Source organism: Ammodytes marinus (genome assembly GCF_949987685.1).
Source record: "Ammodytes marinus genome assembly, chromosome: 3".
Taxonomy (NCBI): Eukaryota; Metazoa; Chordata; class Actinopteri; order Uranoscopiformes; family Ammodytidae; genus Ammodytes; species Ammodytes marinus.
This window is the reverse complement of record NC_137232.1, coordinates 8,326,613-8,354,099: the sequence shown is the minus strand read 5'-3', so window position 1 is coordinate 8,354,099 and position 27,487 is coordinate 8,326,613. Positions and strand designations below refer to the sequence as shown.

Genomic DNA, 27,487 nt, shown 5'->3' with positions numbered 1-27,487 from the left:
CCAACCAGCTGGGCTGCACGCAGCTCCGAGCAAATATTGTTGTCACGCAGCTATATATATAGACCTGTATCAATATGAATCATGGCTACCTTTTGTTATGTTTCCTTCATACCACAGAATGCTTTTTTTATGTCCTAAATCCAATCACCCCCGCATGCCTCAAATGTCCACCCACTCACAGTTAATTTACACACACACACACACACACACACACACACACACACACACACACACACACACACACAGACACACACACACACATACACACACACACACACACACACACACACACACACACACACACACACACACACACACACACACACACACACACACACACACACACACATCACATCACATCAAATCAACGTGTACAGGAAGCAACACACATGTATTGAATAAACACACTCGCGGCGCGCTCACCGGTCATAAATCAGCAGGGACGAGGCCAGTTCAGGCTCGATGTAACATTCAAGGTTTTATTCAGTCTTTACATACAGTACACCAGTCAGAAATATACAGTGAACCTTTTAACGACGGCCTGTCAGGTACCCCACAAACTCTGCCGTCGGAAACAACATATTTTTAGACGAAGATTACAAAGCATGAGTGTGTTTGAGTGTTTTTTTTCCCTCGTTCCTGTTTTCAGTCCATGCTTTTACAGCCATACAGAGACAGTAGAGGCAATGCTGAAGAAGTTTCTAGGAATAGGATACTTAACTATTTTGCCTTTGCGATCGCTTACATAGTGATTACCGCTGACTATAGGATGCCAAATATTGGCTAAACTGGACATTGCTCCCCCCATTCCCCTGAGTGTCATCCCTCTCATTGTAACGTCTTGCTTCTCAAACAGTTTACAGACCCAAGGCATGGCACACAGGTGGCCTGGTCTAAGCTCACAAGGTGCTGGTCTTGTAGGAGAAGTGGAAAGTTGAGAGGTGGAACCATCTGTGCTCTTCCTCTGTCACTTTTTCAGGAAATGCCTGAATTTAAGAGACAAACTGAAACTATTGCTGCGTTCCATTACCCATACTTCCCTACTGTTTAGTATGGTAGAAATATATTTAAGATGTCCCAATACATGTAGTCAGCATGCTTAAAAATACCCGGATGTCCTACTATATCCGGTCGTGATTTTTTTAGTGTGGAAATCAGCATGCTTTTTTTGGACGATTCTGACCCACAATCCACTGCATCGGCGGTTTTGTCACAACGACGGAGCCTCTGAGTGAAAACAACCAGCAATGTGACGGATATATGAGCAAGAGGCAAACATTTTAATTAAAATATTTAGATGTTATGATGGAATATATAGCTAAAATTATGCCCCAACTGTATGCCTGCTGCATGCCAACTACATACTGTTTATGATCAGCTGTAGTATGTAAAAAAGAAAGAGTATGCGATTTGGAACGCAGTGTCAGTCCAGTCATAATCTCAAAGCCACAACGCCTACTGCTAGTAAGTGTTTACAGAGCTGGTGAGAGGAAGATGCACAGTCGGGGGTTAAATCCGGATGTGGGTTTAAATTCCATTCTGTCTCTATCTGCCACTCAGTGTAATTAGATGAAATAATCACGATAGATATCATGGCAGATTAGAGGGAGGCTGAGTCCTGGTCCTTCTCTGAACCATGAAATGGTTGTAATCCAGACCACAGGACAGCAGCACCAGTATCAGACAGGGCCGGGGGAGGAAGAGGGGGGGGGGGGCATTTTATTTTGGAATGAAATGCACATTGCAGCTGAACATCTGGATAAAGGGAGATTTATAACTTACATTTTACTCATTCAATTAAACCCTGTAAAAAAGCTTTTCATTTAAAACGAGATGTCTACTTTGCGATTGAAATTCAAAAATTGTCGCCTAATTGACTACATATGAGTGTGACAAATATTAAACTATGGCTTTTCAGTTTGCAATAAGGAAGAAGCTCCTATGTAAAGGGGTGCTTCCAAGACTTGGCTCAAGGGCCACCAACAAGCCCTCAAGATTGGCTATTTAATCGAAGTACAAAGTTGATCTAATATTCTTTAGGCAACATTATAATGAATGAAACAGCCCAATTGCATGCTGCGTTCCTGAGGAGTCAAATTGTTTGCTACAAAGGTACTGTAGTGGAGGGTTGAATGAGAATGACCTGCTTTGCGGGACATTTCCCTTCTTTATTTTTTTTTTAGTAACAGTCGTGAATAACAGCTTGGTTTCTAATGAGACCTGCAGTGCTACATGACCTGTTTTACATTGGACAGTGGTGTGCTCAAGACGAGGGAATGTATCTAATATCATGTATTTGGTCAAAAGTCCAACCTCAATAGCACCAACAGAAATAATTGAAGACAGCTTTCTTGGTTGGGCTTTACAGCACAAGGTAAGGTGATCAATGGTCAACAGCATTCTCACTAGAAAAAAGATTGGTGTAAAAGATCAGCATTGTTTTCTTACCTGAGGGTGCTGTCAGTGTAATTTTTAATGCATTAAGAGCCTGTAAATTGGAGGTTAATTACATATTGTGCTGGGGACTTAACCCTGGAATGTTGCGCAGTCCGACATCTTTTAGTGCCAGTCTTTATTAACCTGTATGCTTGTATGTCTGTGTACCCTGTGTTTATAGAATTATTAGACTCGTCGTATAAATCAAAACATCTGCTACTACAGATTATAAAGATTCAAAATCATTTTTGGAATTGAAACAGAGATTAGTAAACTTTTAACATCACTGAGTTGGTATTGTCTGCCTGGCTCTGTACCATCTGAAGAACTAGATAATTTAATATACACACTTGGCATCAAGACATAATAGCTTTGCTCCATCGTTTGGACTAAAAAAAGTCTTTCTTTAAAGATTCTGTTGAAGAAAATATAGAAACATGCTTATACTAGCCATTACACATGCAGTTAGAAAATCTTTTGCATATCACTTTGGCAAGGGAGGAAACATAATGTATTTTTTCTGTCTAGTCTTATATTTCAACATTCTACCCTTGATTTTACACATTGGAGAAAAAAAACCTTTTGTTCCTTTACATAGAAATAAAAAACATCCTTCTTTTTTTGATATGTCACTTCACAAAAAGAGCAACAGACAACAAAATAAATCCACAAGTCAAAAAGATAAGCAAATGAAGGGGAAAAAAAGTTGCATAATTAATTTCACATTGACAAATAGAAAAGTAGACTGTGGAGAGTGGTGGACAGTTGGAAGAACTGGAGCCTGCTTTTGCTTTGGAAAGTGGCGTACCCACTGGCTGAATGACTGCAGGAGGGGTGTGTCACTAATGAACGCTGGATAAATGTAAACTGAAGAAAGCCAGGACATGTTTATGGCTCTCCACACCCCCACACTGTGTGTTTCTGACCTGAATCTAACCAGACATGACAACACAATCCAAGAGGAGGAAAAGTAACTCAAATCACTGTTCTTGCATGCACATTTGCTTGTTTTAATTAAGTGTTTGAAATATATCTGAAAATATGCCTCACCCTTGCAATAACCTCTGCTCTGTGGATATTATATCAGTACAGCACAGTGGCTGTCCAGCAGGAGCTGCGCATAGCACAGGACATAGGCTCGGCCTTTAAGCTCAAGGCCATTGTTTAAGCCTTCGCAAGATGCACACGGTCTCGGTAACTGAGGGAGGCCTCGACTCAAACTCTATTATTAGGCATTCCAGCGTATGTGTCTGCCCTAGCTAGCGCATAGAGTGGAGTGCACCGATCCCATTGAGCTCCAAAGAGATCCTCACAGCAGAGGAGTCTAAATCTGGGGATAATCACATGTTAGAATGGCAGAGATTATGACAGTGGAAGTGAATGGGGAAACTCAGAGTCGGAGGGCTTCTTCTACAGCAGCTGTTGCTACAAGCAGTCTGCTGTAGCTCTGGATAACTTGTGTTTGTTGTGCTTACACAGTGTTACACTCTTGTCGTCTTAAGGTTTTAACAGAGAGACTACAGTGGTCATTGATACATAGTTTTCTTCTTAAGAAAAGCTGAACTTAAGATGGTGATGACAGTATATTTGTAATTGGTTACATTTTATTTAACTTTGTTTTAAACTAATGTTCTTACATGTAAAGTAATCGTAGTCCAAACGCATTGTGGAAAATATAGGAAATCACTTACTGAAGTACAAGCAGATAAGGCAAGTTGAAGGAAAGTGGGTGCACACATTACAAAGCTTTTTTTTCACATTTACAATAATTAATGTTGCAATCTAGTGACATATACGTTACAAATACGAAATGATATACTGTAGCTGTTATTTGGTGTTACTTGTCTGCTATTTGGCTAACGTGTGTATTCAAAGTGTCATGCAAACGCTGAGTGAGAGTAGCATTGGTGCATGGGTGGCCCAAACCAAAAGATGTGGCAGTGCTAAGCTACTGCAGTGTTGAACTACATAAGGCCATTCAGTTTGTCCATTCAGTGGTAGTTAAGATTATCTACTGACACAACTATAGACCACTGATCTGCTACAATGTGTTGAGACAGGACGCATTTATGGATTATTAGCGAGCAAACTGAAATATGTTACTGTACCTAAAGCCTCCAATACCTTGTTCCCTGCATAAGGATGAAAATGAACTGATTAACAAAAACAACTACATTTGAGTTTTGCATGTATGGCTGCATCCGTGTCGGCTTGTTACAGTATACACACTCCAAACAGAGGAATAGGAGGACACCATGCTAGTCCAAGGTGTTTCAGTGTGTGTTCACGTCAGTTTAATAACTGAATTTCATTTATAAGTATAATACATACTGTACACACTGTCCCTCTGAATGGTTTCCTAGGTTCACGATGACAGCTCCCTGCAGTTCCCTCAGTCTTCCACTCTCCAACTAGTCTGAATGAATCAAGGTGCAACACTCTGTCGTCCTTATCTTTTTCTTTCATGTCATTCTTTTTCTCTATCAAGGCATGCATGTTGAAATCCGTCAGGAAAGGAATGCAAAAAGAAAACCACTAAGCTTCAAAAAACACTACACTGTCCCAAGAGAGTTACTACTCAAGGGGTTACACAGCTTTATCATTCAAGAAACATTGCATCATGTAAACATGCCTTTTTCAAATGGCTCACAGGCCTCGATTGCCTAAAGGTGTGCAGCTGATTTTATGAAGAAAACCAAGGCTCCTCTGTACATAACACGTGAAGATTGTGTTCTACATTTTGAATGTAAGACAATTGTAACAATCGCAAAAAAGATTTCCAAAACAGTTGCATAATGGAAAATCAGCTGCACAGCTTCAATGCGTTTCAGAAGAAACGTGTCCCTACGCAACCCCTCCATCAGTTCTTTAAGTGAGAAATGCTTTAAACTAAACAAAAAAATGAAAAAAAGACATACAGTTTACACATTTTTAAAAACAGCAACATGAAGTCCCGACCAACTCGCACGCAACGATAAATAAAATCTATTTGGATATATTCTAAATGGATAAATAATTTGTACCATGATATATTCTATGTAACAATAATTAAATATCTCAAGGATGGCACCATCGCTTTTCTCAAACAAAAAAAAAAAAAATCATAACTCATGGTGATAAATTTTATAAAATTTGTTTTAAAGTTGTAATAAAGTGATCTCCTCTAAAGCTCCCGATCCCTTTTTTCTCTCTCCTTGCCCTCGGGCCCTCAGCACACTGGAATGCTGGAAGGAGGGAAGTTTGGTTTGTGCTTTAGGAGATTGACATTTACTCGCCTTTCTTCCACTTGTTCATTAGTCCATCTCTAAAGTTCATGCAGAAGGAGAGCAGCAATGGTCGTTACTGTCATATGTTGTTTCCAGTTGGTCTTCAGTACATAGCTACCAGCCGCAGAGCAGAGAGAGCAAGAGATGAAAAATGTGTTTATGGTACTGACCGTGTTTGTGTTATAACCAGCTTTTGCCAAGAGAGAAAACATAAACATTGTCAATCCTTTTTCACTTGGTCTTGGCCGGTGACGATCTTCCAAAAGAGGCTAAAGCTGACACTGATCAGAGGCAGCTCTCTTACTCTTGGCTTTGGCCTACTTGGAGTCTCCGGTGAGGAGAGGAAGTGAAAGAGAAATGTTCCCTTTTCCTCCTCAGGTATATCATGTTTTTTTCCACTTACTCTCTCTCTCTCTCTTTCACAAACTCATCTCAGCTCTCCAGAGCCCGTTATGGCTTTGGCAGATCTTCCGTTCCTCTTCTAATTATGTTGCGTCCCATCCCCCTGTCCCCCTGTCCCCCTGTCCTCCCTTTTTACATTGAGGCTGACAAAGTCCAGAAGAAAAGCACCATGGGATGCATCAAACACCGCCGTCATCTTCCAATATCCCAATTCCAATATAAAGCATCTCATATTTACTCCTCTATACCCTCTCCACCTCTCCCTATCTCCAGTCCGCCCCTCTCCAGCCCCTTGAGGATTTCACCCCTCACTTTAGAAGAAACGAGGGGCAGAGGAGAAGGTAATTAGTTGAAAAAGACAAAAGTATAAAATGGCAGTCGAGATACTCCCCGGAGACCAAAATTCTTAATGTTCGTATACATTTTGAGAACAGAAATTTCTCTCCTCTTTTATCCTCTCCATGCTTTTTAATTGTCTTCTTTTCTTGACTCGAAGTCACACGGGCAGAGGATTGGTCTTTTTACATTCTGCTTCGCTCCATCGGCACAGAGGAGGGGTCATCTTGTTTGACCTCACCGCTGTCTTCATTCATTTAAAATCATAATTAATTCATTCTCTTTCTTGCTCATTCATCACACTTCTGCTCTCTCTCTTCTTCTTCATCATCATCATCTTCATCAGACATAGGCCGATTCGCTGGACTGTGTGCGTCCCAGATTGGGAGGCTGGGACAGATGCGCCATGTCCTTCTTCCTGATCTCACAGATCGACTTCCTGCGGGCCTGGACGCCCCTGATGGCTGCCTTGATCTTGCGCCATCCCAGATGGTTGAGCTCGGCCAGGTTGAGCACCACGCAGATGCCGCTCACCGCAAACATGAACACTAGGAAAACCGTTTTCTCTGTGGGCCGGGACACGTAGCACTCCACCTCCTTCAGACACGGGTAGCGGTCACACTCGAAAATCCCGGGCACGCTAAAGCCGTAAAGGAAGTATTGGCCTGCCAAGAAGCCAATCTCTAGTGCGTTTCTAAACACCACCTGTATAATGTAAAAGCGGGAGATCCCTTCTTGCCGGCGAACCTTTGAGCTCTTCCCGTGGGTGAGGCCCCGCGGGACGTTGGGGATCTCCTTCACCTCCAGGCAGTCCGGTTCTTCCTTACCTCCTCCACCATCGCCGCCATGTTGGACTAGAATTCCATTGATGTTGCGGAGCTTTCGTGCCCCGCCCCCACTCCCGTAGTCCCTCTCCATTATGGGATAGAGGAAGGAGTAGCGCCGGTCTTTCTGCTTGGCCGACTGGTGGACAGAGTAGGTGATAAAACAAAGGCTAGGCGTGCACACCAGTATGATCTGGAAGACCCAATAGCGGATGTGAGAGATGGGGAAGGCCTTGTCATAGCAAGCCTGATTGCAGCCAGGCTGCAGAGTGTTGCAAACGAACATGGTCTGCTCGTCCTCGTACACTGTCTCCCCAACAATGGCCACGATCAGGATACGGAAGATCACCACTACTGTTAGTAGGATCCTGGAAGAGAAAAAGAGAGATAAACTGGATTAATTACCGGACACGTACAGTTGTTTACTGTGACAGGAAGGAGGAGATAACCTTTGTAGCAGATAGTCTTCAAATCTGCCAAGTGTGAGAGGACAGTGCAATCAAGTAGGAAAGAGATCTGGTAGAGAATAAAAGTACAGAAGGGAGGATGGTAATCTATATTTCTGTATATTCAGCTTTTAAAATGGCAAGAATGGAAGCAAAACAATAGGCCTATATGTTGTTGTTCACTCTGTGAAGTTTACCGTGCATGCCGTACAATCACAACGTCGACGGTTCAATTCGTACAGGCAATTCCCCCCTTCTCCCTCATCATGTCACCTGTTTGTCTCTCAGCTTTCATTCAGGCAATTCATTAGAGGCAAAAGGGTTGTTTGTTTTTTGAAAGAAGGAAAAACAGGATAAATCTGATAGAGGAAAAAGTCCTTATCAAGGTTGAGAGGACAGAGGAGGTATTTGAAATTGAAACAGCAGGAACCTTCAGGAAAGGCTTTGAACTCCTTAATCTGAAAAGACAGAAATGAGGGAAAAAACCTGTAGCGGTGATGGAGAGGAACATTGTGTCACTGTTAAGTCACTGTTCCTCCCGGTAAGAAGAGCGCTCTAAATCTAATTTATCAGCCAGAGTAAACACTCCAGACGAAAAACAGTTACACTACGATGTGTATGTGGGGAGGCTACTTTGTGTGTGTGTGTGTGTGTGTGTGTAGGTGTGGTTGTGTGTAGGTGTGTGTGGGTGTGTGTGTGTGTTTGTGTGTAGGTGTGTGTGTGTGTGTGTGTGTGTGTTTGTAGTGTATGTGTTTAAGTGTATGTAAAAGATATTCGATACATTTTTGTGTAAAAAAAAGTCTTCTTCATCACTAGGCCCAGTTACCACGTCAAACTCGCTCAAGTTGGAGCTGCACATACTTGTTGACACTCATCCAAACACGCACACACTCATGCAGAGTAGTCGCTCATTTGCTGACTCTTAAAAACCAAAGGTGGTACTGTCGCTGCTCCCTGCCCTATAGCAGGTGAGACTCATGTGACACCTGTTTGCAGATTAGCTGCTATTTCTATACGGGGTGTGTGGTGGTGAGACAGACAGATTACTGTGGCTGAAACTGGATTCACATCAATTCAATCCGTGAGTTCCTGTGCCTTCTAATGCGTGTCTCCTTAGTTTAGCTGTGCTGATGTTGCATATCTGTGTGTGTGTGTACTTCAGGATGTTAAACACACACACTAGATATAGACTACATCTTGTTATTCCCCTCCCCTGTTCTGTTTCCCTTCTTGCAGACATCATGCTCTTTGTTCTTTTCTTACTTTATTCATCGCTCATTTATTTTTTAGATCTGAGACCAAGCCAGCACTATAGATAGCAGGCCTTTTGTGCCTTTTGCAGTCGGCTGTCATACACTGTAATCTGTGACTAAACAAAGTCTGGAACAAGGCCACAGATTGCTGACAGTGCTGTTAATCTGTTGATTGATCGCTGCATCGTGGTCAGGTTTAAACCGAGTTCTGCGTAAGGTCCTCCCCTACTAATCTCCACCATTTATGTTAATGATCATCCCATAAATATCATGATAAATCGCTGTCATTACTTTATATGAACCCAGAGTATACATCATTAAAATAGCCCATCAAAAACTGACCTCATTACATTTATCATGGATTTATGTTTTGTCTTCTTCTACAATATGCATACAAGTCAATAGATGGTGACATATAAACATTGCTTTGGAGGCAGTGCTGGTTGGCAGTACTGCTTGCTGCTAGGAGAGCAATTCAACCCTGACAAAATGTCAATATGCATATCATAAAGAGCATTTACATTTAAAGAGATAAAGCTTCACAACAAATATACTGTAAGCATATTCTAGAACTCCAATCTGAACAGGATTGTAATTTCTAAATTTGATTCAATTGGGCTCTCTGCCTACCCAGGACCTTGTAACATTCCAGTAACATTTTCTACATGGCTCAAGTGTTGGCAGCAAAAGCATGTTACTTGTGTGTATTATATTCTGAATTAAGTGCAAACACATCACCAAAGACTAGGAGTTTGCATTTGAAATGCTGCCCCTTGATCCCAGAATTCATTTCAAAGGGTAGATTGACTCTGAAGTGAGAGAGATTTTCCAACCCTTTGAAATGTGAAAGAATGGGACAATTGTGTTGCATGTTGCAGTAAACTGACAAAAACATTGTTCATTATACATATCTTCCTACATTTCCTGTGTGCCAGCCCTATTGTAATTAATCAGTTTGAGTCTGGAGTCTCACGATTCTTGCAAGATTGATTTAAGACCTACACCAAAATTTATATTACATGTTCTCCTCTGACAGCAGCAAATAAAGGAGACATGTAGCTGTCACTTGAATTGACATCAGGCCAATCCACTGCATTTCATAGAAAGATGACTATGTGTAAGTCTGACTTGTCCAGCTCATTTAGAAGATCTGTTTATCTGGACACCATTATGACTGGACATTGAATCCAGAGGGAGGACCAGGCCATGGTTAGCATGTTGCTGTGTGAAGGGTAATCTACCAATCATTTTGTCAGTCTTGTGTGTCACAGATGTGGAGATGAAGGTCATAGTTAATCCCTTCCAGAGTCTCGCAGTGTACGATTCACATGTACCTCTCATCAAAACGTCAGGTCACAGCTCATGACCTACAAAATGAAAAATATAGACTTAGTGCCAATCCGCCCACCTGCGATCAGCTGGCATGTGGGGGAGGGAGAGAAAGAGAGAAAAATAAAAGAGAAAAAAATAAAAAATGAAAGTGCTTTTGCCCTTGTTGTGACTCCATTAAGGAGCTTAGTGGGCAGAGAATTCACAATACCAGAGAGAGAGAGAGAGAGTATTGCAACAAATGTGCGCACGTGTGCACGTGTTCACGCAAACACACGCTGACATGCTGTTTGGCCACACGCGAGCACGTTCCCGCACAAATCCCTGCAACAAAACACCATCCACACAGTGAGTGGAGTCCGTTTGAAAGCAATTCAGGGCTGAAAGGAGTTGTCAAATTGCTGTTGAAGATGAATTAGTTCCAGACAGGGATAAAAAGATTATTAAGTCACCCAAAAAGCCAGTGTGGCTCGGACATTTTCTCCTTAAATTAAAAGAGAAACCTGCCAGTGCTGAGAGAGAGTGTGAGAGATGGAGATAGAGGGAGGATAGTAAGGAAAACCAGCAATGGGGGAAAATCTCATCACAGAGAATGAATTATATAATAGCTTCCACACGCAAACCCACTTCTGTAATCTGTGGCTGGGCCAAGGGAGGATTCTTGCATTAGATTTTTTTTTTGTTAAAGCCATCGAATAGCTTTAGATTATCATACGCCTCACAGCAATCCCCACCTGTTTTCTCTCTCCTCTCCGCATCTTTCTTTCTTTTTTTCCTTCATTTGCACTCCCAGGGCTGCTTCCCGGCGGGCCCCCCCTCTCCCCATCACAGAAATAATCTCCAGTGTCTGTATTTTTTCTATGAAGAGCCTCCATTCTCTGCGAACTGTCAGGGGAAGAATTTGAATTGCCTGCGGTTTCCCATGAAAACAGAAAGCTGTAATAAAGTCCATCTAATACCCTCATAAAAATTCTGCACTTTCACCAAACTGTGCAGAACAATTCATGCTTTAACCATAACTTTGTATTTAAGTCAAGAGAACTTTCTGCTTACATCTTCTCAAATGTGCATTTTTTGACGTTGTTGATGTATGGTTGGACAAAGCAAGATATTTGAAGAAGTCATTTGGGCTCTCAGATTTTTGATAGGACTTTAATTTACTCTTTTTCTCTCATTTTGTAGATGAAACATTGTATCCATACAAGTGAGAAATCAACCAATGATGCATTGGCTTCAAACACAGGGCAGACATATTAGCAAGTATCTCAACGCACTCGCAGCCGTTGTCCCCAGCAGACAGTGTTTGTTGTTCCCGTTGACTAATATGTTGCCCGTGTTGCTACACAGGCGACAGTGATTATACAAAAACATTATGCCAACACCAGTCCAAAACGCCTCTTCTCCTCCTGCCGCCTTTCCCTCTCTTTGTCTTCCTGATTGTCTGCCGGTGTACATCTTATGCTGAGGTGGGCGTATGTCATAAACAAAGCGTTCATTATCGACCCATTATTGTCAAAACTAAGGGTGCAGTAATGTGGAAATATAATCATAGCTTCTCCATCTGGCACACAGAAAGCTATTGCTGCCCTATAGTCTTCTGGAATATTTAACTATCGGAGCAATTGAAATGACATTCACAGTGCAGCTACCTATTATTGAAGATCTCACTTATTAAATGTATTTAAAGTCAGGCTTTTAATGAAGTGAGAAAGGCTTAAAATAGAAGTAGAGGAGAGGTGGAAGGGAGGTGTGAAGCCCGGCAGGTAGAATTTGAGTTGAGTTTCAGAGATCAGGGAGGCCAAGCGTATGAAAAATGAATACACTTGTGATGTTGCTAGGCAGGATAGAGTATTGTGTCCACCAAAAACAACAAGTACGTTGTGCATTGCTGAGATGTGGATGTATACACGGGACCAAAGAATAATAAAAGCACAACATTCAGAAGATGTGGGCATCAGGGGAGGAAAACATGTGGGAGGATAACGAGGAAGCAGAGGCAAAAAGAGAGGAAATAATTGGCTGGGGATCAATAAGTAGGATAAGGATTTTGGAGAGATTGGGAGATGAGATAACAAGAAGAGGGAGGAGGAAAAAGAGGGTGGAGGAAGAGCGGCCTTGGTTCCTTTACCCACAAACCCAACACAACCCCCTCCCCCCCTTCTCCTCCCCCTCTGCCTCCACTCAACTTCCCTCTGCTAGTTACCACGGCAACAGGCGAGGGGCAGAAAACTGTAGGAAGGTGTAGAGAAAGAGAGAGAGAAGTGTGTCGAGCAGAAGCTGAGTCAAATTTGAAACCAGTTCACTTGTGCAAAAGAGTTCACTGAAACAGCCAATCATGCCAGAAAAGTTTAAAAGCCTAAGAGAATAAAAGACGTCGAAAACAGGTTGTTTTCTAAATGGGGCACAGAATCCAATTCGATACATGAATATGCATTGTCTCACAGTAAAATTTCCCAATTCTAACAAAACAGCTGAAATGTTGGGTTTTAGTATTTTGGGATGGATCTGTTAAAAGAGCAGCTCAGAGCTGTCTCCGTGTTGCCCCTCTGACTTTGATGTCAACAAGTCCAATGTTATGGCTGACCTGCTAATCCTTTTCAGAGACTCACCTTTAGCCTCCATCAATACCTGTTCTCTTGCTGTTAAGCTCTGCCTTCTCTCTCTCTCTCTGTATCGCTCCCTTCTCCCTCCCCCTCCCCTTTCTTTCTACGCTTCTGTAACTCCTGGAGCTCTGCTTCTAACTTGGTTCCATCTGTAAAATGTATATTTCTTAAGTGTAAACCCAGTCCCTGTCTCTGAAATTATTAGCTCCCCATCTTTGTACATGTATGCCGCTCACTGTTGCCGTTTGACTCCAAGACATCAACCGGGCTATAGTGTCTCACTGTGATCACACACCAAATCCAATTTCACGAGGTAAGCAGTTCACCTCCTGTCAGGGCTCAGCACATGTCACCGTATATGCACAGCAGGGTGGCACAGTGAGCCAAATGGGTTACTTAAAGAAGCAAATGCTAATGTAATGCAAGTGAACAGGATTGCCACAGCCACCTCTCTCAATCTGACTTTCACATCATCAGACTTCCAGACTTTATTTATCTGGCATATTCCAACTTGTAATGAAAGTAGAAAAGAAAAACTTTCTCAGTATACTCATTAATATAAAATAGAATATGTACAAAAATGTAATATAAAGAGGTGTGTCCTGTCTAAGTAACACACTGGGACATGACCTGGATTTTGAATACAAAATATAGAATTGGATGTGTACATAGTTTAACTAATTTCTGGAATAATTTGAACACACTGGGTCAAATGACCTGGGAGCTATTGAAGACAAAAACATGGATTTTCCATACAGATATTGATATGAAATGGAATAAGCAATAAAATACTATTTAAAGAGGTATGTCCTGTGTGTCGTAGTTGTAATTTCTGAAATAATTTACAAAAAACATTTGGTTAATATCAAAACGCTCACATGGGTTATTTATTTTAAAGCACTGACAAATGAACCATTTAGTTGCTTGAGTATAAGGTTTTTTATAAAATACACAAATAAAAAAAAGACTTTGCCATCAGCCCTCCTCATTCCATCTCCTCCATCTCTTTCTGTCTTGACTCTCCATCTCTCCTGGGTGTTTTCAGGTGGTAACCCAAATGCATCTTACCAGCAGCTCTGACAAATCTAATCCTGTCACATCAAATATGGATGGTCACTTTTCATACTCTCTCTCTCTCTCTCTCTCTCTCTCTCTCTCTCTCTCTCTCTCTCTCTCTCTCTCTCTCTCTCTCTCTCTCTCTCTCTCTCTCTCTCTCTCTCTCTCTCTCTCTCTCTCTCTCTCTCTCTCTCTCTCTCTCTTTCAGTCTGTGTGTTCCTTTGCCAAGGTTTATCAATAGCTCATAGTTCACAGCGGGTCATCTGGCACCAGACTGTACCCAACCTCACGCAGGAGCCCTTGGAGAAACACTCATACACACACACACACATACATATACATAGTATGTGTGTGTGTGTGTGTGTGTGTGTGTGTGTGTGTGTGTGTGTGTGTGTGTGTGTGTGTGTGTGTGTGTGTGTGTGTGTGTGTGTGTGTGTATATTACATACATACACACACACACACACACACGCAAACACCCCCAGAAGGGATGTTCCGGTGCTTCAGGCCAGTGACAGAAGGAGTGAGGGGGCTGCACTCTCCCCCGCTGACAGACCTTTATCCTGCATGGCTACCCAGCTTCCAACATACACGCACTGTCACACACAAACACACACATACACACACAGACGCTCACCTTCACACTCAAACGCCAGCACGGACATATCCCGTGTGTGCTTTAATTGCGTGCACAGAAAGCAAGTCTTTAAGGACACCTCTGCACACACTTTTTAATCAGAGACACACACACACACACACACACACTCTTCCAGCTGTCATAAAGCCGATTGTGTCTGACATTGGCGAGTAGTCCCATCCTGTCAGGGGAAAGATGAAGATTAATTTTTATCATACCAACCAGTATTAATGGTTTTATATAGCCTGCAAGACTTTGATTTTCAAGCAGGTACTGACGGTGTGTAACAGTGTGGCTTATTTGGATGAATATTTAAACAGCAGGAACAGTGTATGTAAAGTAGCTTCAATTGCCCAGAGGATACATTTTACATAATTATGAACAGTACTCTATATAGGGATGAGCCCGAATCCGAATATGTATTCGGATAAGCACGGATAATGAGTTAGATACAGATACGGATAATTTCCGAATAGTCCCGTTATTATTCGGGGATTTTTTTTTTTTAATATTATGCGCCTAATTGACGCAGCGCGTTCCGCCTCAATGACACAACAGGTAGAATGACACTAACAGCTGTTCTGCGGTGGACACGAGAGGACTGTGCGCGTTCCGTGACCCGCGGTCTCTCTCTTTTTATCCACTGATAAACGCAGCGCGTTCGCCCTTTCCCTTGAATAGAGGGTTCTACCGGTCTCATTCGCTGCCGTTTTTATGTGAGTTTCCTCGTAACCCGGCCGCTGCCGTAGCGGAGAAGAGACGAACCGATGGAATATGCTGCACCCCGAGTCACCGTCAGCCCTTCCCGATGTATTTACATTCACTAGGCCTACTGCTTAAACTCTTTCAAACACCACAACGTTTCCATCAAACTGATGCTTAGGACCTGTTCTTTTTCAGCTGTCAATCAATGCGTATACGGCTAGGCCTACTTCAGGACCTATACAATAAAATCGGAAACTGCAAACTTGACACATTAAAATCACATGTGGCTTTGTGGAAAGGCTAACATATTATTTAGGGTTTATGAGATTGGCACGTTGATACATATTGTTCCTAAATCTTAGTTTAGTAAAACAAAAAAAAAGAGGGAGGGGGAGAGATAGAGATAAAAAATAATCATGAAATACAGCTGTATTTCCCCCAGTTAAAGGGATACCTTAATTAAGTTAAAAGTAAAACATTGGCCCTCATTTACTAACAGTGAGTAGCCTATGCACAGATTCGGGCTGTTATTTATCAATATTTTCATTCCCTGAATTTCTTCGTATTCTGAGAACAAAGAAGAGAGAGAGAGAGAGATGAAAAGATAGAAATATATCTGACTTTTTGACTTATATGTCAACATTACATCAATGTGATGCTTTGAAGCGACAACAATATCATTGACAATTAATATTAGTTTAGAAAATCAATTTAGGTGTGACTTCCTTTAATGTAGGCTAATGTAAAAGAAACTTCCGGTATACTCCACGCCCACTTCTTGTTGTGTATCCGGATACAGATACAGATACAGATAATGTTGTTGGTTGAACAGATACAGATACAGATACAGATAATGACGTCTCCGCACACCCCTAACTCTATATGCAGTGTTGAAACTAAATCCATTTACTCCAGTACTGTTATTGAGTACATGTTTTACTTACTTTTAGTTTAGGTATATTAATTCCGTGCTACTTCATACCTTTACTCCCCAAGGAAATGCTTTACTTTTCGTAGGGGTGTGATTTTTTCGTGACTTTGCAAGTAACTTCTAGAGCACTTTGCAATTGGAGTCTACTAATCAATAACTTAAAACATCTGGTGTCATCTCTCCTCATCATCTCGTTATTCATTGTACAGCCTTCTTTACTGTCTCATTTCACATTTCAGAGTATATGTTAGGATGTGGACTAAAGAGACCTACTCAATACAGTAGCTGGATGTATCCACTACAGATAGAATATAGTGGGTAAGAAAAAATGCATCAATTACATTTTATTTAACATGCAAAGATAATGTTTCATAACAATTTATAAAAATATATATACTGAATAATTATACACAAGTACAGTTATATGGCCCTCAATGTGTCATCTCCATGCACTGACTGTTAATTCTGTATATTTCTGTTGCAATTACAAGGAGGTTTGGTGACGGTACTCATATTTGTTCTAGTATGGTATAGTCTTTGTGTGTGTAATCCTGGGTCTGTAAACTGCTGAAATGACAATCTAATAATAGCTTTTTCTAATGTTCCCTTATCTACCCATCTCGCTGTTCCTCTCCAACACACACACACACACACACTCACAAAGGTATTTAAGTGGTGTGTTGATAAATGTGAAATGACTATAGCTGGCTCTGTGGGTAAATTGATGGAGATCACAGCCCTAATGATGCAGGCAATAATTCAAATTTAACAGTTTAACAATCACACACGCCTGTGCACATGAACACACACACATGCATGCTCAGTGTAGTTTTGTGTAGTTTTAACAATCAGTACAATTAAATGATGGATACCCATTAGACTACATCCTTTTTCCATCATTCAGACTAATGACAAACAGATATTTTTGGTTTGTAGCTTTTAAACTGTAGTAAGGGACAGATTGATCCCAAGAGAGGTTAAGCCTATTTCATTTCCTACCAGTGCAGTACAACGCAAGTGCACTGTACACAGGGGTCTCCATGACAATATAGGTATAGTGGCAGTTCCCTTGGCAACAGATAAGGCGATCAAGGAACACATAAATAGGAGCCCAGGCTATTAAAAATAGACTTTTCGAAAATCGACTCCGAGCAATCACTCAGAGCGTATCAATGGCAGGACTGAAAAGAAGTGACATGAGTGGTCACCATGGCAACAGTACAGCCGGTCTGGAGCATTGTTTTTTTTTTTTTGTAAAAGTTGTAAGGTTGCATTGGAGGGTGAGCAGGAGAAAGAGCAGCAGCAGGGAGCAAAAGCACGAATGTGTGGGCGGGAAAGGAAGGAGGGAGGGAGGGAGAGGGGTCAATGGAGGGAAGTACAGAAAGCAAGAGAGAGAGAGAGAGGAATGATGGGCATAATCCGGATTAAAACTGGGTTTTTTGGACAATCCCGAGTTAGGGCCGCCGCTTCCATGCCAATTCCCCACCCACCGCGGTTCTATGATGCCAAGCACCAAACCCAAATCAGCCGCTCTGGCACATGTATGCAGGGAGCCTTCATGACACACAAGCAGACCGTGCAGAACATGGCAGTGCATTGTTTTCCCTGGTTTTGCGTTGACGTGAGTTAGCGGGCAGGCACGCTGCCAAGGGGGAAACACCTGTACAGTTGTCCCGGGACCAGGGGGACTGGGTGGCACAGGGAGACACTCGAATACAAAAGCTAAATCAAACTTCTCTTGCAAGAAAGCATAAAAATATTTGAGAGGTATTTGTACGGCTTAAGGGCTGATTGAATATTCTCTTGGCCCTGATGGGATAGAATTATAAGTACAGAGAGTTTTTAATCAGTGTCCCAACCCATGAATTGAAGTGTGCATCAACCATCACGCCTGGGCCACGAGCTGCAGCATCATTATATTAAATGATGCGGCATCATAACATGATAGAGACGACTGTTGGGAGATTAAGCCTTCTTTAGAAAGTGAATAGCACCCAACAGTCGTCCTGCTGCCATCATTCCACAGGTTGTGAAGACTACATACAGTATTGCAGCACATCTTCGTAGCCTTTTCATAGTTGGCTAGGGGAGCTGTCTGAATTTAGCATAGAGTAAAATGCTCTCCCTGCATCTCAACTTGGCTGCTTAATTGAAGACTGTGAATGGGATCATGTGTGTGTGGTGAGGCGTGAAGGCATTGTCACACTCTATCTGGTTGCTCATATGCAACAACGATGACTGTGACCGTTTGGGCAGCATGCCAGGCCGTGCATGTGTTAGAAAGCCTGTCTATGTGTATGTTACCATCCCTGAGTAATGAGTAAATATATCAAGCATGCTGCAAGCTCGCATATGCATTATGATTGTATATTTCGATGGCCATCTGGTTATGAGTGGTTCTGTGTGTGTTTGTGTGTACGTGTGTACATGTGTACGTGTGTATACGCGCATGTGTGAGAATCAAAGGCCTTCATGTATTTTATAGATCCTGGACGAGATGTATTACGTTATAGCAAGTATCAGGTTTTCGACTGTGTGTACTCCCGATTTTTTATTCATGTTGAGTAAAACACGATGCGCAGAACCTAATACCGAGACACACACACACACACAATCAAACTTTTCAGCTTGTTCATTACAAAAGTGTGTTCGGTGTGAAGATGCCGCCAGTGATGGGAGTTGGGCCGGACAAGGATGAGGGATAATAAATCATTGGCACAAGAGCATCCCTTTCATCTTCAAAAAGCGAGATGGAACCAGATAAAGTGAGGCTCCAGAGTGAAAAAGGGACGTGTGGAGGAGAGGCTTTATCAGAACATCAGCAGACTAATGACAAATGTCCACATTTGCATCTCTAAATAGAACAAGCTGTTAGTCATGTCTCATTAAAGCACATTTTATAAATAGAACAATAACCTCACAGCCACAAGCACATAAATAAACCCAACTGAGAAAAACTTTAAAAGTCGCAGCCTCACTTTGAACCGGAGATCAAAGTTAGCTATTTTTTTTATTTTACGTAATCCTGTTTATCTGACATCACAAGAGATCCACACATCTTAAAGCAGTTAGTACAGGCAGTTTAGCATGACATTAAACCACAGTCTCACTGTATGTGTGTTAACATTATCTGCACTTTATTATTCACTCATTACAATATTATTTTATTATTATTTTATTACAATAGCGAGTAGCTAGGGCATAACAATTCAAAAGTCTAACGTAAAAAAGAAATATCTATTTTCTGTCCCTGTCGTTGTGGTATTGATTTAAGAAGATTTATCCACAGAGAAACTGCCCGGCAAAGACTAAATGCATAAGGCTACCTGCCTTATTAGGACTGACAACTTTCTAATACAAATAATAAATAAACATATCCATATACGCCCCGGTGTAACATAACACTCGATGAAAATCATCAAGCAAGAGATGAAAAACCTGCCTGTGATAAATAATTCATCACATCACTGTTGTCATCATGCGGGAATGCAGATGAGACCAGGTTCTGCTTTTCACGTGATGAGTTAGTGATGAGGCTTAAGTATTGATTTTCTGCCAAAATACTGTAGGACTTGGCAGGTGATTTTCAACCTCGTGGAGGACAGATCTGACCACAGGTCCTGGAAGGCTCTAGCAGGGAATAGCTTTCAACCCGGATCATGTAGTACATCAGCTCAGTTTCTCTTTGGATTAACAATCCGTCACTGTAACCAATCCATTCAAAAAAGGCTTGAGTGTAGTACAGGTGGATTTTGACTGTGACATTCTGTGACGACAGTTGTTCATTTAAAAAGCCATGGACTATCAAAAAATAATAATTTCACTTGAGACATTGCAACAGTTATTAATGAATATGCCTAAGTGACCTTCAGGTGGCTATTCTTTTTTTGCAGGGTGGCTCTCCCGTGTTTGTGTACTTGAGGTGCTTTCTGGGTTAACCTACAGCCCCGGTATCATTCTAACACTGGCTTGCTCTGTCCTCTAGTGAGGTGCTAACACTAAACCTATAAGCCCTATACTGAGTCACCCAGTCAGAGGCACTTTCTCCCTGGGGCCCTGCAAGGTGAAATCTGTCTCAAATCTGACCCCTTCGTCTGCTCTAATCTCTCTTTTTCCATTGAACTCCCCTTCCCTCTCTCTTTGTCGATATATGTTATTGAATAGTAGTTATGTCTCACCTGCCAGTGTTTCTTTAAAGGTAATTTGGGTTTCTGCTAAAAACCGTTTTTCCACAAACCCTTTATATTTCTCACAGTGTCATTGCTCTTGTTCAGCCTCTGTCTGAAATGCTCAATTTAGAGCTTGTTTCTTTAAACCCCGCCTTCCAAAAAGCCTAGTCTGCTCTGATTGGCCCTGAATCTAACTGCCTGTTTGAATCTAACTGCCAGTTACATTCAGTGGTATCAGAGGGTTTGTTTATCACAGGTGGAGGTAGTGATATTGATAATTAAGTTGATAATGAGGGTGTGTGGCTCCTCCCCTTATGAGGTAATGGGGAGGGGATAAATATGGCACTTTATCTTCTAACATCATGTGTGATTAACACGCGCGTTCACACACACACACTTGCAACGTAATTGATAAATCCATCCGCACGAAGACTCCCCGTCAACCCCTGACCTTATTGCATATATGGACTGTTAGGATCAAGAGATGGAGAATAAGCAGCAGAGAAGCAGAGAGAGGATCGGGGGCAAGTGGATATGATGAGGTGCAAGGAGACGTAAATGAGAACACAAGCTGCATAATTATGAGCAGTTGCTGGCTCTTTCTCCCCCAGCAACAACTCAGCAGTCCCTATGGAGGCTGGTAGTACTCCAGTCATGAAAGGCTGCGATGAGAGCAACCACAAAGAAGCTTTCTGCTGCTCCCGGGGCTCATTTCCACGATGTTTGCATCTCTAGTATGCTCCAGTAGATCAATCCCACTATCAGTACTGACATGAGCGCTGATCCACACTGCATCTTCAATAATAAACGTATATCTTTGACATCAGGCCTGTTTGGACAGATAAAGGTTTTATCAGCAGGTGGATGCCGTATGTTTTTTTTCTAGAAGTCTGAAATGCTGCAACATGTTAGTTCATTTTAAAAGAATGGTTGCTAATGGCAGCACAGAGAAAGGGGCTGGTGGTAGGGGCGATATCATCCGGTGGGTTATTACATTATACAGTAGATGTAGGAGGCGTGAAAGCAGAGACGCAGAGGGACAGAGTGAATATTATGTTTATGATCTCACCCTTCCTTCTGTAAGTGTCCCTTTTCAAAAACCTCACAGGGGAATCTCCCATGAGCCAGGCCACAGCACAGCCTCTTTCTCGCTTTCTTTTTTCCTGCACTACAGCACTCATTGGCTAGATAAGCCTCACTCTGCACAAACAAAATCATCCATCACCTCCGTGGGGGCTGTGCGCACTCCATAGGGATGTTCTGAATAAAAAGCATGATCTAAAGGTCATCTGGCGACAGAGCTTTCATGAACAAACACCAGCAAGCTGAGTCGTATGCACACACTGCTTAATATTGGCTTTGGCTTGGTGTTTACATTGTACTGTGCTGAAAGAGTGCACATTGCATGCACTAACACACACACACACACACACACACACACACACACACACACACACACACGCGTGCTTTCTTAGACGGTTGAGCTAAAGGCTCCTGGGTGACAAAACTCATTTGACTCAGGGGACTCTTGCTGAGGATTCACGCTGGCATATCTCAAGACTGAGGTTTAGAGCTCCTGTAGGGACACACATACACACCTGATGTAAAGTGTGCATGTGTATGGGGCATGCTGAGATTCAAGTAAACCTTCAAGCATCTCTTCAAACATAGTTCTCCAAAGGAAATACAGTTTCAATGACTGTATATTGAACACAGGTGTATCCGATCATTTGTATATCTTTCAAACCAAAAAGCCACGGCGACCACATGCAGCCAGGTGTGGAAAGGTATGAGAATAGACAGACATTTTGGCACGTGTAACGCCATAAATGCATTTGAACACTGGAAAGTGTCAGCTGTTTTCTCCCTTAGTGCAATTCAGTGGGCAAATTACACATGGAAAATCATTGGAGATAATTTTCTGTCCAATTGTATATGTGGACACTCGGAGCAGGAACAAACCTATACAGTCTATGTTAAAAAACGGTTGACTTTAGACCTTCAACTCCTAGTAGAAGTATTCTGTGCATTTCATAATCAGAATCATCTTAAATCCAGGTCAATACAATATTAAAGTTGGCATGGGGAGTGAGAGTCATCAAGTTCATGGTTGACATTTACACTGATTGTATCTTAACTTGTATTTGCCCTCTGGTGTCTAACCATGGTTCTCTTGTTGAAAAGCTAAGGCGAAAAAGTCAATGAGGTACTAACAGCCTTAATCACCCTCTAAACATTCCAGACACTGCAAGCCACACTGTAAGGATTCATTAACTGGCCTGTCCTATATCAAGCTCCACTTCCTATTCCATTATTGGAGATCAATTACAGGCTGGTGGGTGGATACACCTACGTGCTAAGCAGTGGCAACAACCAATGGCCGCTCACGAATGGGACTGTAGCCTATGGGAGCGGATGGACAGAAACAGCATGAGAAATGTGTTCATAGTAAGGTAGAGAGTGCTTCATTATGGTATCTCCTTTCGAGGCTGTGTGTACCAACAGGTGCTGGGATCCCACAGTCTATCAGACGGGCTTGGGGAAGCCCATTTACCCCTGCACCGCCGCCCGTAATGGCAGGAATTAATCACAGGTAGGCTAGCAGGTGAGTACACAATCACACACTCACAGGCAGGACCAGAAACCCATCCAAGCACATATGATATGGCCACAAAGTATACTGGGGCTCACACACCCAGTCTGAGCACTTATTCACACACACACACACACACACACACACACACACACACACACACACACACACACACACACACACACACACACACACACACACACACATACATACATATATTCTGACTGTGGAATGGAATCTCTGGAGCCTTTTGTAACCTCACACAGCCAACCAGTGTTACATCCCCTGAAACATGCATGTGTGACTCATGCATGACCAATCCACAGAGGGCCGTAAGGTGTTGTCATGGTGGGCTCCAGAGAACACACGCAGGCATCGCCTCTCGGACAGCAACCTGTCCAACGCTTTCTCCAGCAGGACAACACCTGCGCCGACTGTTGGCACGCATGAAATCAGCGCAGCGGAGGGACCCATAGGTTTTAAGGATTGGGGGAGCATTAGCGCGCTTCATAAAAATTCATGTCAGTGGCCATGGCCCAGATTAGATGGGTTTGAGCTGTAGAAAAGCCAGATGCTGGGAAGGCAATATACTCTGGGAACCGTGCAGGCTGTCACAAAGAAACTAAGGCTAACAATGGCGGCACTAGTAAGAGCACTAGGTGATAAGGAGTGCTTACAATGAACAAAACAGAAAAATAAACAAGTACTACAAATAACATCGTCCAATTTGATCATCCATCCATCATTCATCCAAACTGAACAAGTCCCATTAATGAATTAAACAAGCACCGATTCCCCCTACGATTTCCAAAAAACAGACCAGTGCAAACCAGGGATTGTGTTGTGAAGCTGAGAAACGTGAAATTAAAGGTGGAGTCAGAAATGCTGGAGAATGTTTGTTGTCAAATTCACTTTTGTCAAAATCAGTGAATATCCCCTCACGATCCTGCACTTGAACATTGTTTATGTTAATACATCGCCTAGGATCTGTAAACTGGTATGTAAAAGGGCGCCCATCGTAGCTAGCAACCTGCCTGTTTACAGAGCCTAGGTTGTGTATTGACATTGGATTATTTTTTAGCGTACTTAGAGTACAGACATGTAGCGGATCGTGGGGAGGATATGATTTTGTCAAAAAGTGATTTTGACAACAGGCAGAACGGCTGACTCTGTGCTTTTTCCAATGAAAACCGCAAGTTAGTAAGACTTGTATTAGCTAACAGTCATAGACTGAAAGTTAAGGAATGACCAAAGGTATTGTAACTCATCCTTACGGGTGCATGAATGTCTGATTGAAATGTTTGTTGACGATACATCCATTTGTTGTCAAGACATCTCAACTGTCTGGACAACTGATATAATGTTTGCAGAATGAACGCAGGCATTTTGCGGCTGGGTGTCCTATAGCTGCCCTGCTTGGGTCATGAATGCAGCACTATCTCGTGACGAGACAGTCCTCTTGGCTCCCTACCAACGCCCTGCAGATTCAGGCCATGTGTCTGTGAATAACTGCTACTCACTGCCTTCATCTGCATCCTGTCTCTCACAGCATCTCACACTCCAAATGTGCCATGATTTCAGGGATGTACTTTTTACTCAAATCTGATCAATGTATGCTTATTTCTTTTGGTTGGATGAGTTTGAAAAACTTGAGTTCTGCTTTAACCCATTGATGACTATGGCAATCTAGGATGCATGTCCTTAATGCCTGAGGGTTTTCTGAAAAAATAGTACGAATTGTCAAGTCTACCAAAACCTTAATATCTAAGCCTGTGTAGCACATAGAAACATGAAATAAAATACATTTAAAAGTTAAGGTTCACATGTTTTATTTAAACATGCTCCCTTAGCGCTTACAAACCAAAAAATATTTCTAAAAATCGTCAAAATTAGATGAATTCAAAAATTATTAAATATTGTTAATAAATAGATGCAATGTGTTGTGTGATTTTCGTCAGTAGTCTATAGTAGACCTTGATTCTGCGCACCAAACGCCACTAACTGTTCTGTCGCCGACATAGCTGGCGTATTTTTTTTATTATTTTTTTAATTTTTAATTTTTTTGATTGACATGATTTTCGGCAAACCACACAACTTTTGGGTGGTCACGTGGTCTTAAAAAAATCAACAAAACCCACCTCATGTGTATTTGAACCAATGACAGTGCATTCAATGCTGGGAATGCCATGAAAATTAGATAAAGTAATAATGCTGCACGATGCAGCATCAGGCAGGAGAGCCAATGTGGCATCGCGCAGCAGCCGTCATCAATGGGTTAAGAAAGGACCCTTTTTTGTTGCTAATTTTCTTGGTCAAACCTGGTAATATTTTCGTTGATGTACTTTCTTTTTAACACATTGTATTGTAATGAATAATTTGAAATGTTTAAACTAAGTATCCTAAACCCATAATGCATGGGCACTTTGTGTGCAGCACACACACAAAAACTCCTCGCCTGCTCTTTACTTTGCAGACAAACTTTTTTCTTGCTTTTCCTCAATTGCTTTGCGCTCTTTGTTTTTCTCCTCAGCGCTCGACCTCCTTAACAACCTTCTCTTTCTGTCTCTTCTTTTCATGGCTCTCGCTGAGGCCCCCGTGGCCAGGATGACTGAGTTATGAGCGACGCTGCCCTTGCACTGTCTGAGTGAATGAGGCGAAGCAAACGCAGACCAATCATTCATCATAACACCAAAAGGAAACAACTCTAACTGACCGTTCAAGTGGCAGACTGCTCTCACAGCAAGATAAGGAATCACTTTAGTTTCCAAACTCCACAAGACAAAATTCACACTCTGTGTTCTGTCGGCAGAAGACGAGTCATCTCCTGACTAAAAAATAACATTCCTCCACATCATTTACTTCATAAGCTGGCTGACATTTAGTCACTCAATAATTCAAGAGTACCACTAGCCGGAGTGAGTCAGTAGCTTCGGGGGGATTGGTTTAAACTGCTTATTCAGACAGGCTCTAATAAACCCACGCTGAACATGTGGTTTTCAAAAGACGTCCCGAGAAAACCCCCAACTCCAAAATATATCCTCGACTTGATGTAAAATCATGTATAAAACCACCTTCAGAGATGACGTGCATGTGTGGCAAAAACTCACATCAATAATTCTGTGGCTAATGAGAATGAGTAATTGAAACTCCATCTTTAAAAACCATCTCACCATGTGGAAGTATGCATAGATTATAACTTTCGTGACTTCGCCATAGTGACTCATTTATTTAGGTTGAAGTGAAACGACTTCATACTCGACAGAGACAGGAGGAGCAGAGGGAAGGGAGGCAAGGGATCCGAAGGAACAGTAAATAACGCTCAAATGAGGCATGCTTTTTTTAATGCCATGGTTTCTGAAGAAGCAGTTAAAGGAGAGGGAGCGAAAAACATTTGCACGTAATAAACTGTGCATGAAGAAGGCATTGTGGCATTGTGAGTGATATCTCCTCACAATGCTCTGGATCCACTGATGTCCAAAGCCCTCTCTGTGGACTTACAGTGTTCCCCCTGGTGCCCAAACCTCCCATCCACCACGTCACTCACAGAGATTAAAGCAGCTAAAGCCCTCCACCCCCTGCCATCATCCACTTCTAACCTCACGGCCTGGTGGCAGGGAGGGATTTTGTGTTCACTCTTTGTATTTTAATTACAGGAGACAGGAGGAATGTATCAATGAGGACACGTGCAAACATGATAGCAATTTAAATTCACACTCCCAAACTTCCCCACGGTCAAAACTAGGGCTGTGCTCAAAGATCGATACAGCAATATATTGGGACATTTATTTATGTGATATCTGTGTCTATGCTCATATAATCGATATAACCTGTTTAAAACTTCAATAAATGGAGTTTTAAACAGGTTCGCTCCTGAAGATGCCGCAGTATGGCTAGAGAGCTGGAAGCATCCTGGCCAACACCGATGACAGATTTAGAGCTGCCTCTTCCTAATAAAAAAGCTGAAAATCGCAATTTGTGGCTAAATGCATCGTATCGCAATCTATCGCGATATACCATACTGTAACCCATGTATCCTGATGCATATCGTATCGTGAAGTCCTTGCCAATACCAAGCCCTATTGTCAAAACATCATGCCAAAGACCACAAGTCCATAACAACTCACCTTCCGATCATAGTAGAGTGCTGCTGGACAGCGGCCTCTAGGAGGCGCTCCAGGATGGTCCATTCTCCCATGGCCAGGGTTACGATGCACCCACTGGGCAAGGGAAATCAGAGAATCGGGGGCCTACACCTCTTCTGGTGGGCTTCACAGGCAGCAGGTCTGGTGGTACAAGTCCTCTTGTTTGGTAGAGATGAGGTAGCGAGTGACTTCAGGAGGCCTGTCCGGTGTAAAAAAAAAAAAAAAGAAGCAACCTACAAGGAGCTCAGTGGCACCTCATTGTTGCTGCTACCTTTCTTCTTTTTAGCCGCTGTCCCAAAAACTCACACATAAACCAATTAACACACACACCATTAACTGCACCTGAGATGGTTTGACTGC

At 42.2% G+C, this 27,487-nt stretch overlaps 1 protein-coding gene across 1 annotated transcript; it reads right to left on the bottom strand.

Annotated features, from left to right (window-relative positions):
* Positions 1-6,782: 6,782 nt before the first annotated feature.
* gjd1b (gap junction protein delta 1b) lies at positions 6,783-27,180 on the bottom strand (the record flags this gene model as incomplete). The annotated part of the gene is made up of 2 exons (XM_080054075.1): positions 6,783-7,632; positions 27,110-27,180. The coding sequence occupies 2 exons, from the start codon at positions 27,178-27,180 to the stop codon at positions 6,783-6,785; spliced, it is 921 nt and encodes a 306-aa protein (XP_079910201.1).
* Between the last annotated feature and the right edge of the window lie 307 nt (positions 27,181-27,487).